Raw genomic sequence first — 15050 nt, forward strand, 5'->3', positions numbered from 1 at the left:
TTAATAGATGTTCTACAAGAGCAATGGGGAATGTAATGAGCCCAGGGCTATGGATCCTGCCAGGAGCTCATGCCAGGTCTCTGGGGGAGGTCACCTCGTCTGCTCTTCTAGACTCTGTGTCCCCTGAGGCACCAGTCCTCCCTGTCCATGCTGCATTGCACTTGGCGAAGGGCTGACCTGAAAGGCAGACAAGTCGGCAGAACGAACTCCACAGTGGGTTCCATCCTTCCCCTGCTACTTCACCTTCCCCTCAGGGCTTGGAAGAGGTGAGGACTTAGGATATGGGCCCTGAGGCTAGGGAGCAGCTTAAGAGTGCAGGTAGCTGACACTAAGTTTTGGTGAATTGCCAGGAGCTGTCAGACTCTTGCAGGCAGCTGAGGGAACATTGACAAGGTCACCAGGGATGAACCAGGGCCCGGGCCCTTCCCTTACAGTTGTGCCCATCAGCAAAGGCTGCGGTTGGCCTCCTTCAGTAGACAAGGTTCAGACCCTCCAAGGGCGTAACCAAGGTATAGATGTTAATACAGAAATTGTTGCTGCGTGTGCATTCCCTGCTCAAGTGGCTAAGTACTGTGTGTTCAAAATCTGCCCATTCCCATCTGGGACATAATTTGGGCCATGGGGTAACCTCCCAGGAGTGTAAAAGGTTCTGGGACAGGACCACAGAAGATCCAGGGGGCTGTGCTTGGTAACCTAGGATGCCCTGGAGGAGACCTGGGTTCTTATCGGTAAGAGCAGTGGGTACTGTGATGAGAGGGAATTTGGGGGTCCTTTTCTTTACTGAAGGAGATATATTGGGGCCCTTTTCAAGCAGGTTCAGGTCAGGAGGACACAGGTGCTCCATTGAATGTTTGCACCAGTCTGGAATTCTAGTTCCCAAGGGCCTCACTTGAGTCAAGACCTTTGGAGTATGAGAGGCAGGAGCCAGGGACTGGACCCCGCTGTGGGAGTAGGAAGGCCTCGGAGAGGAGTATTTGGAGGGTCTCTCACTCAGTTTTTCTAGAGGAAGGATGATCCAGAAAGGTGAGGGTCGAGTCTAGAGACCCTAGTTTGGGTGAGGGGACAGTTGGGTTGAGGGAGGTGTGTGCAGGGTATGGGCCAGCATATCTGACTGGTCTTGATTTTGAACCCTACCTGCATTTCATTGCTGTCAGTATTTCCTTCCAAGTTGGTTAGAGGAGTGAGGGGAGAAGTAGGGGAGGGAGGAGGGCAGAGCTTGGGGATTTTTAGCTCATATCTTCTCTCCATCCCACCTCTCCTCTGCCCCAAACAGCCCCTTCCAAGGAATGTCCTACAGCCGTGGCTGGGGAGCCAGGGTCACCCCTTCTTCCCAAGTCCCCAGCTGGGTTACTGTGGGACTCTGGGTGCCCTGGGTCCCCTTTCAGGCTCATGGTACAAAACCTGAGGGTGGGGACAGTAACACCCACATGTTTGGATGGGGCATCCTCACTGGACAACATCAGGACTGTGCTTGAGGCAATGAGAGCCATTTGCCAATTGGTAGGGCATTTGTCAGCTGGCAAGATGTGTGAATGGGGAATTCCCAGTAAGGCAGTGATTTGTCAGCTGTGGGAGAATTTATAACCAGAAAGCCCTGGGCAAATAGCAATTGGAAATCAGTATAGGAAAATGTTTTAAAGTATTGACTGGAGAAATTATTCAAAGGTTACGGTTGATAATGCAGGTTCAGTGACCATTACTGCTGTTGCAGATCATCAGTGCTAATGCCAATGTCGAGAATTACCACCAGTACGTCAGAATTTAAGTAAAATATAAAAACCCAACATTTGGCATCCCTCATCCCCACTGGTCCCAGGGTGCTCACACCAGGTCATCAGCAACACGGGTTTGTTCCCAGGCACTACACGGAAACAGTGTCTGCTGGGTGGTAACTCTTTATTTCATTGTCTAGAAGAAAGATGGGAGTGGGAACAAGGTGGACACTGCGCAGGCTTCAGCTTCCACTCCGGCAGGATTCAGGCTATCCGGGTCCGCAGGGACTGCCAGGTGCACAGCCCTGGCTCCCGAGGCAGGCAGGCAAGGTGACGGGACTGGAAGCCCTTTTCAGAGCCTTGGAGGAGCTGGTCCGTCCACAAGCAATGAGTGCCACTCTGCAGTTTGCAGGGGATGGATAAACAGGGAAACACCTGGAAGGGAGGAGGGAGACATCTCTGAGGGTTTCTCCCTGCCTCCCCAATGGAGCAGAACTTCCTCTCCTCAGCTTTCAACACTGAGCCGCTGGGGAGACTTGCTCTCACCCCACCTAAGTACATACCCCAGGACAGCCCCTCCCATTGAGGGAAATGTCACTGGGTCCTGCAAGGTAACAGTAAGCCAGTAAATCAGTGTCCTGGAATGGTGGCTGGGGAATAGGCCCTGGGGGTCAGTCAGGCAGGTCACCTGGGGAATTATCCCAAAGGACAGGGAAAAACTGACAGTAGTAAGGGGCCCCACCCCGGTTGGCGGCTAAGGAGTTTAAGCACAGGAATAGCCAGTGGGGCTCCAAGATAGTCACTGGGCTCAGAGGCCATCAGGAGCCATCAGGGAATGGGCTTAGACTAGCCAGGAGGTCAATGTAACACCCTCTGGTGTCTGGAATAGTCAGAGCTGCAGAGCAACAAGCAGATGTGCTGAGGAAGGGTCAGTGGGATTAGGGAACAGCACTTTGGGTTCTTGGAGAACATTCTGGGGAACCAAGAAACAATCCCAGGGGCTCAGGAATGGAGAGTGGGATTACAGAATAGTAACAGTAACAAGGGAGAGTTAGAGGGACCAGGGACAGGCGATCACACGGTATTGGACACAGGGCAAGGGAGCAGCCAGAATTTGTAAGGGAGCAGTCTCGGGCTTGGGGAAATAGCAAGAGAGATCAGGGACAGCCCTTAGGGTTTGGGAGCAGCCACAGGGACACAGAATAGCCAGAGGGAGCAAGAAACAAGCCCACGATTTAGGGAAGGGCCCCGGAAGGATCTTCCGTTGGAGGTCAGGGTCCAGGTACTCACTGTGCATTCCTCACAGCCAACAGTGTAGGTCTTGGTGAAGCCCCGGCGCTGAGCTAAGCTCAGACTGTTCCAGGGAGCCACGAAACTGCAGGTGGTGATGTGCAAGAGTCCGTCCTGCAGTTTTCCTAAGGAGAAAGGGGGGGGGGGGGGGGGGGGGGGGGCGGGGACCGACAAGCAGCTTGTGATTGGCTGAGCCGCCAGGCTGGCAAAGGCCCGGCCTTCTGATAGGCTGAAATTGGGATGGTACCCATTTCCAGTGGGACCATTCCCATCAGAGCCTCGCCCCCTCGCGGTTGCTAGGCCGCGCCCCAGGGACTGGTTGGCGTGGCACAGGGCGCGGGGACGGTGCCTCACCAGCAATGAGAAACTCCTCGCTGCGGTTGTGGGACCTGTGGAAGTATCCGCAGACACTCTCCATGGCGGGGGTGTAGACAAACCGGATGTCAGCGGCATCCCCTAAGGCCTGGAACCCTTTATACATCTGTTGATGGATGAGGGGAAGTGTCTCTTTTACTGACATAATCCTCCCACTCCAGGTTCTTCCCTGAAGTCACATAGCATCCCAAGATCACAGCCAACTTTCTTGCACCAACCAGTGGCCAGAAGTTTCTGTTTTGATCAGGAGGAAGATGTTAGAAAATGCTGGGAAAGGGGCGGGAGCAGGGGATACCTTGGTCATCTTGATCTCATAACGCTGGTATAAGGTGGTCTGGTTGACTTCTGGTGTCCCCACGAACTTGGCCCTGATGACTGCAGGAGAGGAGGGAAATATGAATCAAATGGACTGCATGAGCCAATAAAAATAAGATCATCATCATCATAATACCAGCAAAGTGCATACATAAATAGGGGTTATTGGATGCCAGACAGCACACTAAGTGATTTACACATTTGTTTATTGATTCATCTGTGTGTTGAGTGTCTCTCTTCACCAGGCACTGCTTAAGCCATTTTCATATATTCATTTGTTCATTTACTCCTCAAATATTTGGGAGTGCCCAGACATTCCCACTGGCCCATGCTATATTCATTGTTGAGCCCAATCTCTCTCCCAGACTGCAAGATCCCGTTGCAGTGGTTCCTGTATCCATCACCATTGTCCTGAATATGGTCTTCCTTACTGTGCTATAACAACTATCACTGAATATTTTTCTCTTTAACAGGAGATCAGGAGTACTAAGGGGCAGGGGTTAAAATTTTAAATAAGATGGCCAGGGTACGGGAGGCTGAGGCAGGAGAATGGTGTGAACCCGGGAGGCGGAGCTTGCAGTGAGCTGAGATCCGGCCACTGCACTCCAGCCTGGGCGACAGAACAAGACTCCGTCTCAAAAAAAAAAAAAAAGAAAAACAGATGGCCAGGGAAGGCCATCCTGAGAAGGTGACATTTGAGGCAGCCACCCATGTGGATACCTGGGGGGAAAGTGTACCAGGCAGAGGGAGCAGCCAGCACACAGGTCCTGTGGTGGGCTTGGGCACGGAGTACTCAAGGAAGTGTGAGGATGCCAGTGTGGCTAAAGCAGAGGAAGAGCAGGGGCGAGTGGAATCATTCTAGAGGTAAGTGCCATCGTGAGCCCCACCGGACTGAGAGGGAAACCAAGGCAGAGTGTGTGGGCTGAGTGGGGTGAGGACTCACCGAGGTCGGAATTGCAGAAGGCCGTCTGTGGGTGGGGTGGGACACAGGTGCAGGCCCTGCTGGGGGCTATCAGCCACAGCAACAACAGGATGCCGGAAGCCAGGGGCTCAAAGGGGGCCATGGTGGGTTCTGTGGGGAAGAGGGATGTCAGGCAGGCCCCAGCCCAGCTGATCTGCTGACCTGGGCAGGTCATCCACCCCATCCTGCCCCGGGGCAGCCAATGGGGGGGATTAGGGGACTGGATTTGGGCTTCAGGGGTTGCGAAGCTTGGGGATTTTAAGGGGATTGGGGAGCCCAGAGGAATTTAGGGTTTAGAGAGTTGGGAAAGTTTAAATTATTGAGGGACTGAGTTGCGGGGTTATGGAGCTGTAGCACTTGGGGGAGAAGGAGGCTAAGGAAGTTTGAGGAATGAGGGGATTGGGGAATTCTGAAGGTTGGGGAGTTTGGGGGTGAGGAATTTGGGATTGGGGGCTGGAGGAGTTTGGAGGAGGCAGAGTTTAGGGGTTGTGTATATTAAGAGATATAGGGGGCTGGGGGAATTTAGGGAGGTTGAGGAATTTGGAGGAGGTTGGGGATTTAGGGAGCTGGAGGAGTTTGGAGGTTGAAGGGGTTGGGGGAACTTGGGGGCTTAAGGCAATGGTGATACTTGAGGAATCTGAGGGCAAAAGAAGTTTGGGAGCTGGGGAGCTGGGGAACTGGGGATTGGGGAGACGGGGGAGTTTAGGGAGCCGCAGGGGTTAGCGGTGGGGATTTAGGGGGCAATGAGGGAAAGTGCTGGATGAAGGGATTTGAGGGGAGATTTGGAAAGCATTTGTGATATTAGGGGGTTATGGGTTTGGGGGAGTTGGGGACAGATGTCAGGGGTTCTAGGGAGTTTGGAGCCTCGGGGTTGGGAAAGCGGTTCCAGCCTCCGACCCTCTTCCTCCTAGACTAGCCCAGGGTCCTGGTACCCGCAGGCCAAGCTGAGTAGACAGGCATCTAGCACGGGAGTGCACGGGCCTGGTGGCCAGCACCCAAGCTGCAGCCCAGCCCCGGTCCCTGCTGGGCCATCCTGGGCCCTGCTTACCTCTCGTGTCTCTCTGGGCACTGGATCTGCGGCGATGGCGGCAGGGCCTGAGCGCTAGAGGATAAATGTCCACGCTAGGGGCGGGGGTGGCAGCGGGTGCGGAAACCACAGGCCTCCAGGCTTCCTGGATGCATTACTCATCCACCCACCATCAGTGCAGAAGCCAAGGGGCGGGCCGACGAAAGGAGATACACCCTCCTCCTCTCCCACCCGCCTCCTCTCCCTCTCCCAGGGCCTCGCCCGGGCCAGCCCCCTCCCCCACCTCCACGTCAGTCACTATGCCTTCCAAGGCGCCTCAGCGGAGAGCTTAGAGGCCGCATTCCCCGCAGCCCAGTCCCCTAAAGTCTCCAGAATCTATCCAATCACCCACATCCCCCAAGCTCCCTATGGCTCAAACCCAAATTAGTTCAGCCCTTCAACATTTATTGTGCATCTACTGTGTGCCAAGCACACAAAAATCCCTTGTTTTGTATGTCTGACATGCTGGTGAGGGGTGGCAGAGAGGAAACAAATTAAATAGCAACAGTGGAGGGAGATAAGGCAGGTGAATGGGGAGGAACACAAAATGGGGAAACTGAGGCATGGAGCGGTTAAGTGACTTATCCAGGATCACAGAGTCAGTACATGGCAGAACAAAGACTGGAACTCAGGTGGCCAGGAACCAAAACCGGGGTCTCAAAAAACACAGGCAAATAGCCGGCATTTATATAGCACCGACTGTATACCAGGCACTCAGCATCGTTTATCTCACTCAGAGCTCAAAACAAATCTCTGAGATGGGTACCAGTTATTATTCCCATTTTACAGATGAGGAAATATGGGATATAGAGGAACTGAAGAATTTTCCCAAGATCACAGGACATGGCCAGGATTCGAACTGAGGCTACCTGGCACCAGGATTGTAACTCAGGAGTGGCACCATCCTAGCAAGCAGGGAATGGTGCGGGTGAATGAATGAGCATTGGGAAGGTGGTGGCCATGAATGATGGTGAAAGAAACGAGTGGGTCAGTAGAAAACTAATCCCCACCCCATCCTGCCCTGCCCCTTCCCCACGGACCTATACCCCTGGTGGGGGCTGGGGTGGGGCAATCCTTGCCCGCCAGCTTTTTGACAGTGCAGGAATCTTCCCTGGGGTTCTGATTAACACCCTTAATTCGAGGAGGATAGATCAATAATAATAATTGTAGTGATGATGGCAGCCGCTTATTGAGCACTTTCTGTATACTACGTGCTAAAGTGTTTGTATAAATTATCTCATTCACTGGCCATACTCCCTTGCTAATTAAGTTTGATTAACTCAGGGATGTTAGCCTAATAACAAGAACACAACAAAAACTACCAGCAGCCCTTATGGAGTGCTTACTGTGTATCCAGCACTGTTCTGGGTGGGAGGAAGTTGAGGGATAAGAAATTGCCTAATGGGTACAATGTACACTGTTGGTTGATGAGGACACTAAAAGCCCAGACTTCACCACTATGTAATATATACATGTCACAAAACTGCAGCTGTACCCTCTAAATCTATTTTTTTTTTTTTTTTTTTTGGACGGAGTCTCGCTCTGTCACCCAGGCTGGAGTGCAGTGGCGTGATCTCAGCTCACTGCAACCTCTGGCTCCGGGGTTCAAGAGATTCTCCTGTCTCAGCCTCCTAAGTAGCTGGGATTACAGCCACACCACCACCACCCCCAGCTAATTTTTGTAGTTTTAGTAGAGACGGGGGTTTCACCATGTTGGTCAGGCTGATCTCGAACTCCTGACCTCAGGTGATCCACCCGCCTCAGCCTCCCAAAGTGTTGGGATTACAGGTGTGAGCCACCACACCCAGCCTTCTAAATCTTTTTTTTTTTTTTTTTGAGACAGAGTTTTGATCTTGTTGCCCAGGCTGGAGTGCAATGGCAAGATCTCGGCTCACTGCAACCTCCACCTCCTGGGTTCAAGCAATTTCAAACAATTCTCCTGCCTCAGCGTCCTCAGTAGCTGGGATTACAGGCACACGCCACCACACCTGGCTAATTTTTGTATTTTTAGTAGAGACGGGGTTTCACCATGTTGGCCAGGCTGGTCTCAAACTCCTGACCTCGGGTGATCCGCCCACCTCAGCCTCCCAAAGTGCTGGGATTACAGGCGTGAGCCACGGCATCCAGCCTAAATCTATTTTTTAAGAAAGCACTTGGCCAAGCATGGTGGCTCACACCTGTAATCCCAGCACTTTGGGAGGCTGAGGCAGGCAGATCACTTGAGCTCAGGAGTTCAAGACCAGTCTGGGCAACATGGTGAAATCCTGTATCTATTTAAAAAAAAAAAAAAAAAAAAAAGCACTGTTCTAAAGTCTTTTTACAGACATTATCTCATGTAGTCAATCCCGATTGCCTCTTTGTTCATTAATGTTAGTTAAGGAAGAGATGTTAAGTCAATAATAACAACAGTACCCAACACTTCTTGAGGATCGAGGCTTACTATATGCTTGATACCATGTAGAGCATTTTTCCCAAAATAACTAACGTTTCTCACAATATCCCTGTGAGTTAGATATAGCTCATGTTCTCATTATACAGATGAGGAAACTTAGACACAAAAGGGCTGAGTGACCTACCCAGGAATGAGAATGAAGAAATGGCTCTGTTGTTGGGGGTGGGGGTGGGGGGGACAAAAACAGGGAGGAAGGGAAGTAAACCAAAAAAATCTGTAGGAGCTGATTGTGAAAGTGGGACAGTGAGAGTGAATGAGACGGGGCTGAGTAACCTGGTGCCTCCGAGGGAGAAGTGAGGGCAGGGAAAGTCCTGCCTTGGCCCCTCACTGACTCTGGTTCTGACGCCAACTCTTTGAAACCTGAGTCAGCACAGAGTTTTGCCGACTGTTTACATGAGGAATCGTGTGGATCTGGTTATTGTGTGGTTTTGAAATGCAGAGTGGGAGGGGTGTTCATGGAGGGGTGTGTGACCATGTGAGAAGCTGGATGGGTGTGGGGGACCATGGGGGTTCAGGGGGCATGTGCAAACTGGACACCTGGCAATGCCCACAGCATACCAGGTGCTTGGGCCTCATTGTGCTCTTTGTGCAGATGGGGAAACTGAGGCTCAGAGAGGGGTGTCCTTCATGGCCTTAGGAAGAGGAAAGGCCAAGATTCAGACCTAGGGCTTTCCAGGAGCTCCCAGAGTCAGAGTTCAAAGCACTCTGCACGCACACATGTATGGGCACACACACATATACAGAGCGTTGTGCTCAGGTTCAAGTCCAGAGGAAACAAAGACAGTTAAGGAAAAGAGGCACCTAGAAACCTCAGGGTTGTTGGGGGAGGTATGGGTGTGTACGCACAGCTCTCTGGTGTGTTGTGTGTCCATTGCTAAGAGTCGAGCGTGTGCCTGTGTGTTTTGTGTGTTGCTTCTGGGAGTTATCTACCAGCCTCGGCAAAGCAGGTCTGGGTTGCATATGTAACTATCAGTGCATTATGCACTTCTGTGTGCTGTGTGCACCCCTGGGTGGTACTGTATACATCCGCCTCAGCATCGTTTCCCTGGCCTGCTGCCCAGAGATGCCCCAAACCCCCGTCCCAACATCGTGCCTCTCAGCCCACCTCATAATGACGCCACTCATTTGGGAAATGAGGAAGGGGGGGTTGCAGAGGGAAGCCTGAAGTTCAAACGGTCACCCTGAGTCTGCGGGCTTCCTGTGCCTGTCGGGAACTGGGAACCACCACCGCCCCAGCAGCCCCTCCGGGAATGCCATCTCTCTACCTTGTCAGCGAGAGGGAGGGTCACCAGAGGGGCACTGTGCAGCTGTGCTGTGGGGGTGAGGGGGGGAGCGGGGAGCCTGGGGCCGTCCAACCTGGTTTCCTCTACCTCATCCGGTAGCGGGGGAGACTTGAGGTATCCCTCTCGCCTGAATGTGTGACTGTGTGTGTGTTGGGGTGGGGATGCCCTGGAATGTTTTCTGCAAACTGAGTTGTGGGTGTCTCTGGTTGTGTGTAGCCTCTCTGTATTGTATATGTGGCAAGGCATGTTGTGTGTGTGTCTAGATATACTTTTTGTGTGCCCAGGAATGTGGCGTGAGTCTGTTACGGGTCCCAGTCGTGATGTGAGTATCTAGAAGTGCATACACCTCTGTGTGTTGTGTAGGGCCTTATTTGCTGTGCATTTGCCTAGGGGTGTTGTATGTGCGCCTGTGTGTTGAGTACGTGCCGGGTTTTGTGGAGTGTGCCTGTGGAGTTGTGTGTGTCTCTTGATTGCATGGGTAATCTTTTGTGTTGTGTGTGTTCCCCTGACGGTGATGTGGGTTTGGGTGAGGGGAGGGAATCTGGGTGTGTCCCCAAAAGTATTGATAGTGTGCTTAAGGGTGTCGAGTGTGTGCTGCCCAGGAGTGCTGGCTGCTGACCCACGCTATGGGCACCTGGCTGGCTGAATGACTGTGTGGGTGTCTGTGCTGCCCCAGAGCTACATGTGCTTTGAGCCTGTGTTGGCCGTCAATCTCAATGTGCACTGGCATCTCTGGGTTTGGCGATGTACATCTGAGTTCCAAGGGCTCATGCTTCTCAATAGTTTATGTGTGCAGGTGAGGCTTACATACAAGGTTTGGCTGAGGGGTTCAGTCACTATATGCTCATCCCCCCACCCCACACACACTTGCCTCACTATCATCCATCCACTGTAAAAACAAACTTTCTTTTTACCGGAACAGTCCCCCACGCTCATGCCATGCCTCTGCCCGGGAAAGCAGGGGCGGGACGTCTGGAACTTGGTGGTGGGGTGGAGGGAGGGACAGACAGACAGGGCTCTGGGTTCAATTCTGGGCCCGGAGGTGGAGACACTGTGTGACCCCCAGCTGCTGCCTGCCTGTCTCTGACCCATGTGTCCTGGGAAGTGGCTCATAATGCAGTTCCCACTGGCTGGGATCCCCTCAGTACCACCCCACCCCTGGAGGTCACCCTTTCTGCCCTGACCATGTCTCCTCTGCCTTTTTCCCACCAGCTCAGCAGCACAACATACCCTGTGGTTGTGAAGATGGGGCACGCACACTCTGGGATGGGCAAGGTGAGTCTCTGGCTGAGCTGCGCATAGGTAGATGTGTATTTGTGCAGTGCACACCAGTCATTCTGTGTGATCGTGTGTCCTGGGGTGTCATTATCTATCAAGTTGGTGCAAAAGTAATTGCAGGTTTTGCCAGATCTTATGGTAAAAACCACAATTACTTTTGCACCAACCTAATAGATTTTTGTTTTCTCACATGCAGCTGACCTCATCGACCCCTTTTTCCTCCTGCATTCAGCCAATTTTGTGTGTATTTTGCTTCTGTCTCCAGCATTGTGTCTGTGTGTACATGTATACCTGTGCTGAACACACATGATGTGGTATGATCTTTTGTGTTCCAAAGTCTCGGGGTCCTGTGTGCTTTACATCCATCTGATTTTGCCTGTGTGTATGTGGAAAGTAGACCTGTAATTTGTTTGTGTCCAAGTTTCTGTATCTTTGCATGTTGTGTGTACAACTGATTTTGTGTCTGGATGCCTATATTAGTATATTGTATATACACAGTTTTTTCACAGCTTTAGTGAGGGATAATTCACACACCCTACAACTCAGCAATTTAAAGTAGACAATTCAATACTTTTTGGTATGATCAGTGTTCTACACACCCAACTTTGTGTCTGTGTGTACACGTACAAAACAGGAGACGCACGATCATGCCTGATTGAGCGCCTTGGCATGTCCACCTAATTTTTGTGTACTCACCTCACCTGTGTGTCATGTGTACATGCTCCCCCAGGCACTCCCACTCCCCACAGCTGCCCTATCCTGACCAGGCCCTGATCCTTGCCCTTGCGTCCACAGGTCAAAGTTGACAACCAGCATGACTTCCAGGACATCGCAAGTGTTGTGGCACTGACCAAGACGTATGCCACTGCCGAGCCCTTCATCGATGCCAAATATGACGTGCGTGTCCAGAAGATTGGGCAGAACTATAAGGCCTACATGTGAGTGGAGAAACCGAGGCCCTGGGAGGGGTCCCCTGCCTTGCCCCATGCAGCTGAGGCACCCCTGAGCCTCTGTCCCCTTGTTCCCCAGGAGGACGTCAGTGTCAGGGAACTGGAAGACCAACACTGGCTCTGCGATGCTGGAGCAGATCGCCATGTCTGACAGGTGGGCAGCCCAAACTCAGGGTGTGAGGGGAAGGGTGGGTGGGAGCGCAGCAGCTCAGGTCAGAGACTGACAGGCTTCCCCGCCCTTTGTCTTTGCAGATACAAGCTGTGGGTGGATACATGCTCGGAGATTTTTGGGGGACTGGACATCTGCGCAGTGGAAGCGCTACATGGCAAAGACGGAAGGGATCACATCATTGAGGTGGGAGCACCCAGGGGTAGGTGGGGCAGAGGGAGGAACAGCTGCCAGTCAGCAGCAGTGCAAACGGAAGCACTCCATGGCACAGAGGTCCTCAGCCAACAGCAATGTGCTTGGTACACTGTAAGGTGCCTGGCAGACTTTCGAAGGGACCATCCCTTGCAATGGCAGAACACTTAGTAAACTCTAGACTGAACTTGCACATCCCTGGTGAATAGTGAAACCCTTATTAGATTGTTAAGTGCTCTGGGAATCGAGACATGTTGGTGAATGACAAGGCACTTAGTAACCTTTATTCTGTGAACTGGACCAACAGCAAAGCATTTTGGAAAGGACAAAGTGCCTAGAAAACCACGAAGCGGGGATCGGCAAACATTTTCGGTAAAGGAGCAGACGGTACATATTTTAGGCTTTGTGGGCCATGCAGCCTCTGCTGTAACTACTCAACTCTGCAAAAGCAGCCATAGATGATATGTTAAACAAAATAGGTGTGGCTGTGTTCCAAAAAGACTGTGTTTATGGACATTGAAATTTAAATTTCATGCCATTTTCGCATTTATAAAATCTTTCGAATTTTTTCAACTGTTACAAAATGTAAAAACCCATCCTTAGCTCATGGGTCACACAGAAGCAGGTGGTGGACCAGGTTGGGCTCGCGGGCCCTAATTTGCCCAGCCCTGCTCTGAAGCACCTTCTAAGCTGTAACGTACCTTGGAACAGACAAACCTTCCTCACTGTGCACAATCAGTGCCTCAGACACTGGGGCTCAGTGGTGGCCATGCCCTCGGCCAACTGAAAGCACAGTGTTACTGCTGCCTCAGGTGCCAGGCCTGCCTCTCCCCTCAGGGATCCTTTCCTTCCCCCAGGTGGTGGGCTCCTCCATGCCGCTCATTGGTGACCACCAGGATGAAGACAAACAGCTCATCGTAGAGCTCGTGGTCAACAAGATGGCTCAGGCCCTGCCCCGGCAGCGACAGCGGGATGCCTCCCCTGGCAGGGGCTCCCACAGCCAGGTCAGGCCCCTGGCGCTGAGCTAGTGGCTTGAGCTAGTGTGGGGAGGCCGGCCCTGGGTCATGCTGTGCCATGAAGCTGACAATCTGTAGGCTCACAGCATCACCTTTGCACACATGTGGCTGTGATTGCCAATTGTTTAAAACATTGATAAGCAGCTGCTGCCCTGACTTCCCCGAGCACCTTCCTGCCCTGCCCCTGGGAACAGGTCCCCCACCCCACAACCCAGCGTACCCTCAGCTCAGCCACAAGTGGGGCAACACCCAGCGCACAGGGAACCTGTGTCATCATTGGCTGATGCTCCACTGGCTGGTAACTATTTTTAACCTCTCCTGCTCCATTCCTCTGCCGCAGACTCCGTCCCCAGGGGCCCTGCCCTTGGGCCGCCAGACCTCCCAGCAGCCCGCAGGGCCCCCGGCTCAGCAGCGACCCCCACCACAGGGTAAGTGAGAGGCTGGCGGTCCCAGTCCCCTCCCTCAGCCCGCCATCTCTTACCAGCTCACTCTCACGTGTGCTCACTCTCTCTCTCTGTCCCCCAGGCGGCCCTCCACAGCCGGGCCCAGGCCCCCAGCGCCAGGGACCCCCATTGCAGCAGCGCCCGCCCCCGCAGGGCCAGCAGCACCTTTCAGGCCTTGGACCCCCAGCTGGCAGCCCCCTGCCCCAGCGCCTTCCAAGTCCCACCTCAGCGCCCCAGCAGCCCGCGTCCCAGGCAGCGCCGCTGACCCAGGGTCAAGGCCGCCAATCCCGGCCAGTGGCGGGAGGCCCTGGGGCGCCTCCAGCAGCCCGCCCACCCGCCTCTCCCTCTCCCCAGCGTCAGGCGGGCCCCCCACAGGCTACCCGTCAGACATCCGTCTCCGGCCCGGCTCCGCCAAAGGCCTCTGGGGCCCCACCGGGCGGGCAGCAGCGCCAGGGCCCGCCCCAGAAACCCCCAGGCCCAGCCGGCCCCACACGCCAGGCCAGCCAGGCGGGTCCCGTGCCCCGCACTGGGCCACCCACCACGCAGCAGCCTCGGCCCAGCGGCCCGGGCCCCGCTGGACGTCCCAAGCCACAGCTGGCCCAGAAACCCAGCCAGGACGTGCCGTCACCCGCCACCGCCGCTGCAGGGGGACCTCCGCACCCCCAGCTCAAGTAAGGGGACCCCTACAGCAGCCCCCGCCTTGCTGCTCACAAAGCGGGCCCCTGCCCCAGTAGAGTAGCCCTAGCTCCCTTTCTCCTCAGACCCAGGTCCTATGCAGGGGTCCCACGAACTCTCTCCAGCCTGAGCCAAGCCCTTCCCCCAAGCTTTGCTCCTCCTGGCCCACCAGAGGCTCCACACCCCCACCCCAGGAATTTGGTGCTAGAATCCCATAGAAACTGCCCTCTGTTCGAATTCCTCCTCATAGGCCCTGGGAAAGTTTCCTCCTCCAAGGCCTCCCAGGCACCTGGCTGACCCACCGTCTGCAACTTCCTGCCCAGCCCAGAGCCTTCCCTGCCAAACTGGCCCTCCCCCTCCCAACCCATCCCTAAAACTCCTGGCCTGAGTCCTAGTCCTCCTATCATCTCGCTCTTCCCACTCCACCCTCATACTTTTCCTCCTTCTCCACATCCTTCTGGCCCATCTCAGTCTCCCTGCGAATCATCAACCATCTGCCTCTTCTGGTCCATTCCAACTCCCACCCCAGCTCAGACGCCCTCCCTGCCCCACCCAGTTGCTCTGCCTTAGGCTGACTTGCCCAATAGCCTGTCCTTGGTCCAAGCCCTTCCTATGCCCTCTTGGACACCTCACCCTTAGACTGGAAACCTCCCTGCTCATCTTCCCCTTTGTATCAAACTAGCCAAGAATTCAGAGAAGCTTCTGCCCAGGACTCTTCCCATGAATCCGACACTTCACCCTGGATCCAAGTCCTCCCAGCCTGTCCCAGATCTCGCCTCCCTGGCCCAGGACTCCACCCACTCCATCTGAGTCCTCCCAGCCTCGAGAACCTGTTAGGGTCCAGGCCCATGGTGGCAGGTGGGGAGGTCACAG

At 53.9% G+C, this 15050-nt stretch overlaps 2 protein-coding genes across 4 annotated transcripts in view; one reads left to right on the plus strand and one right to left on the minus strand.

The window, feature by feature from the left end:
- The window catches only part of SYN1 (synapsin I), a 55895-nt gene that overhangs the window by 39651 nt on the left and 1194 nt on the right, over positions 1-15050 (plus strand). For 2 of the 3 annotated variants that reach the window (XM_010366133.2, XM_030933556.1), the window contains exons 6-12: positions 10667-10729; positions 11528-11670; positions 11762-11836; positions 11935-12037; positions 12901-13047; positions 13400-13487; positions 13585-14173. In XM_010366133.2, coding sequence (XP_010364435.2) covers positions 10667-10729; positions 11528-11670; positions 11762-11836; positions 11935-12037; positions 12901-13047; positions 13400-13487; positions 13585-14173 — 1208 coding nt within the window. Of the gene's footprint in view, positions 1-10666; positions 10730-11527; positions 11671-11761; positions 11837-11934; positions 12038-12900; positions 13048-13399; positions 13488-13584; positions 14174-14859; positions 15036-15050 lie in introns of all 3 variants that reach the window. The other variant, XM_030933555.1, reaches the window with a different exon arrangement.
- Positions 1880-5880, minus strand: TIMP1 (TIMP metallopeptidase inhibitor 1). The gene is made up of 6 exons (XM_030933557.1): positions 5702-5880; positions 4636-4764; positions 3673-3752; positions 3357-3483; positions 3003-3127; positions 1880-2147 (listed from the first exon to the last, which is right to left on the minus strand). The coding sequence occupies exons 2-6, from the start codon at positions 4754-4756 to the stop codon at positions 1977-1979; spliced, it is 624 nt and encodes a 207-aa protein (XP_030789417.1). The 5' UTR covers positions 4757-4764; positions 5702-5880; the 3' UTR covers positions 1880-1976.

This window comes from Rhinopithecus roxellana, chromosome 7 (assembly GCF_007565055.1).
Source record: "Rhinopithecus roxellana isolate Shanxi Qingling chromosome 7, ASM756505v1, whole genome shotgun sequence".
NCBI lineage: Eukaryota > Metazoa > Chordata > Mammalia > Primates > Cercopithecidae > Rhinopithecus > Rhinopithecus roxellana.

Coding starts and splice junctions, on each gene's coding strand:
- TIMP1 (XM_030933557.1), bottom strand. CDS start 4,756: ATGGCCCCCTTTGAGCCCCTGGCTTCCGGCATCCTGTTGTTGCTGTGG. Junction 3,753..4,635: donor CTTCTGCAATTCCGACCTCG/GTGAGTCCTCAC, acceptor CCTCTCCTGCAG/TCATCAGGGCCAAGTTCGTG. Junction 3,484..3,672: donor ATGAGATCAAGATGACCAAG/GTATCCCCTGCT, acceptor ATCCATCAACAG/ATGTATAAAGGGTTCCAGGC.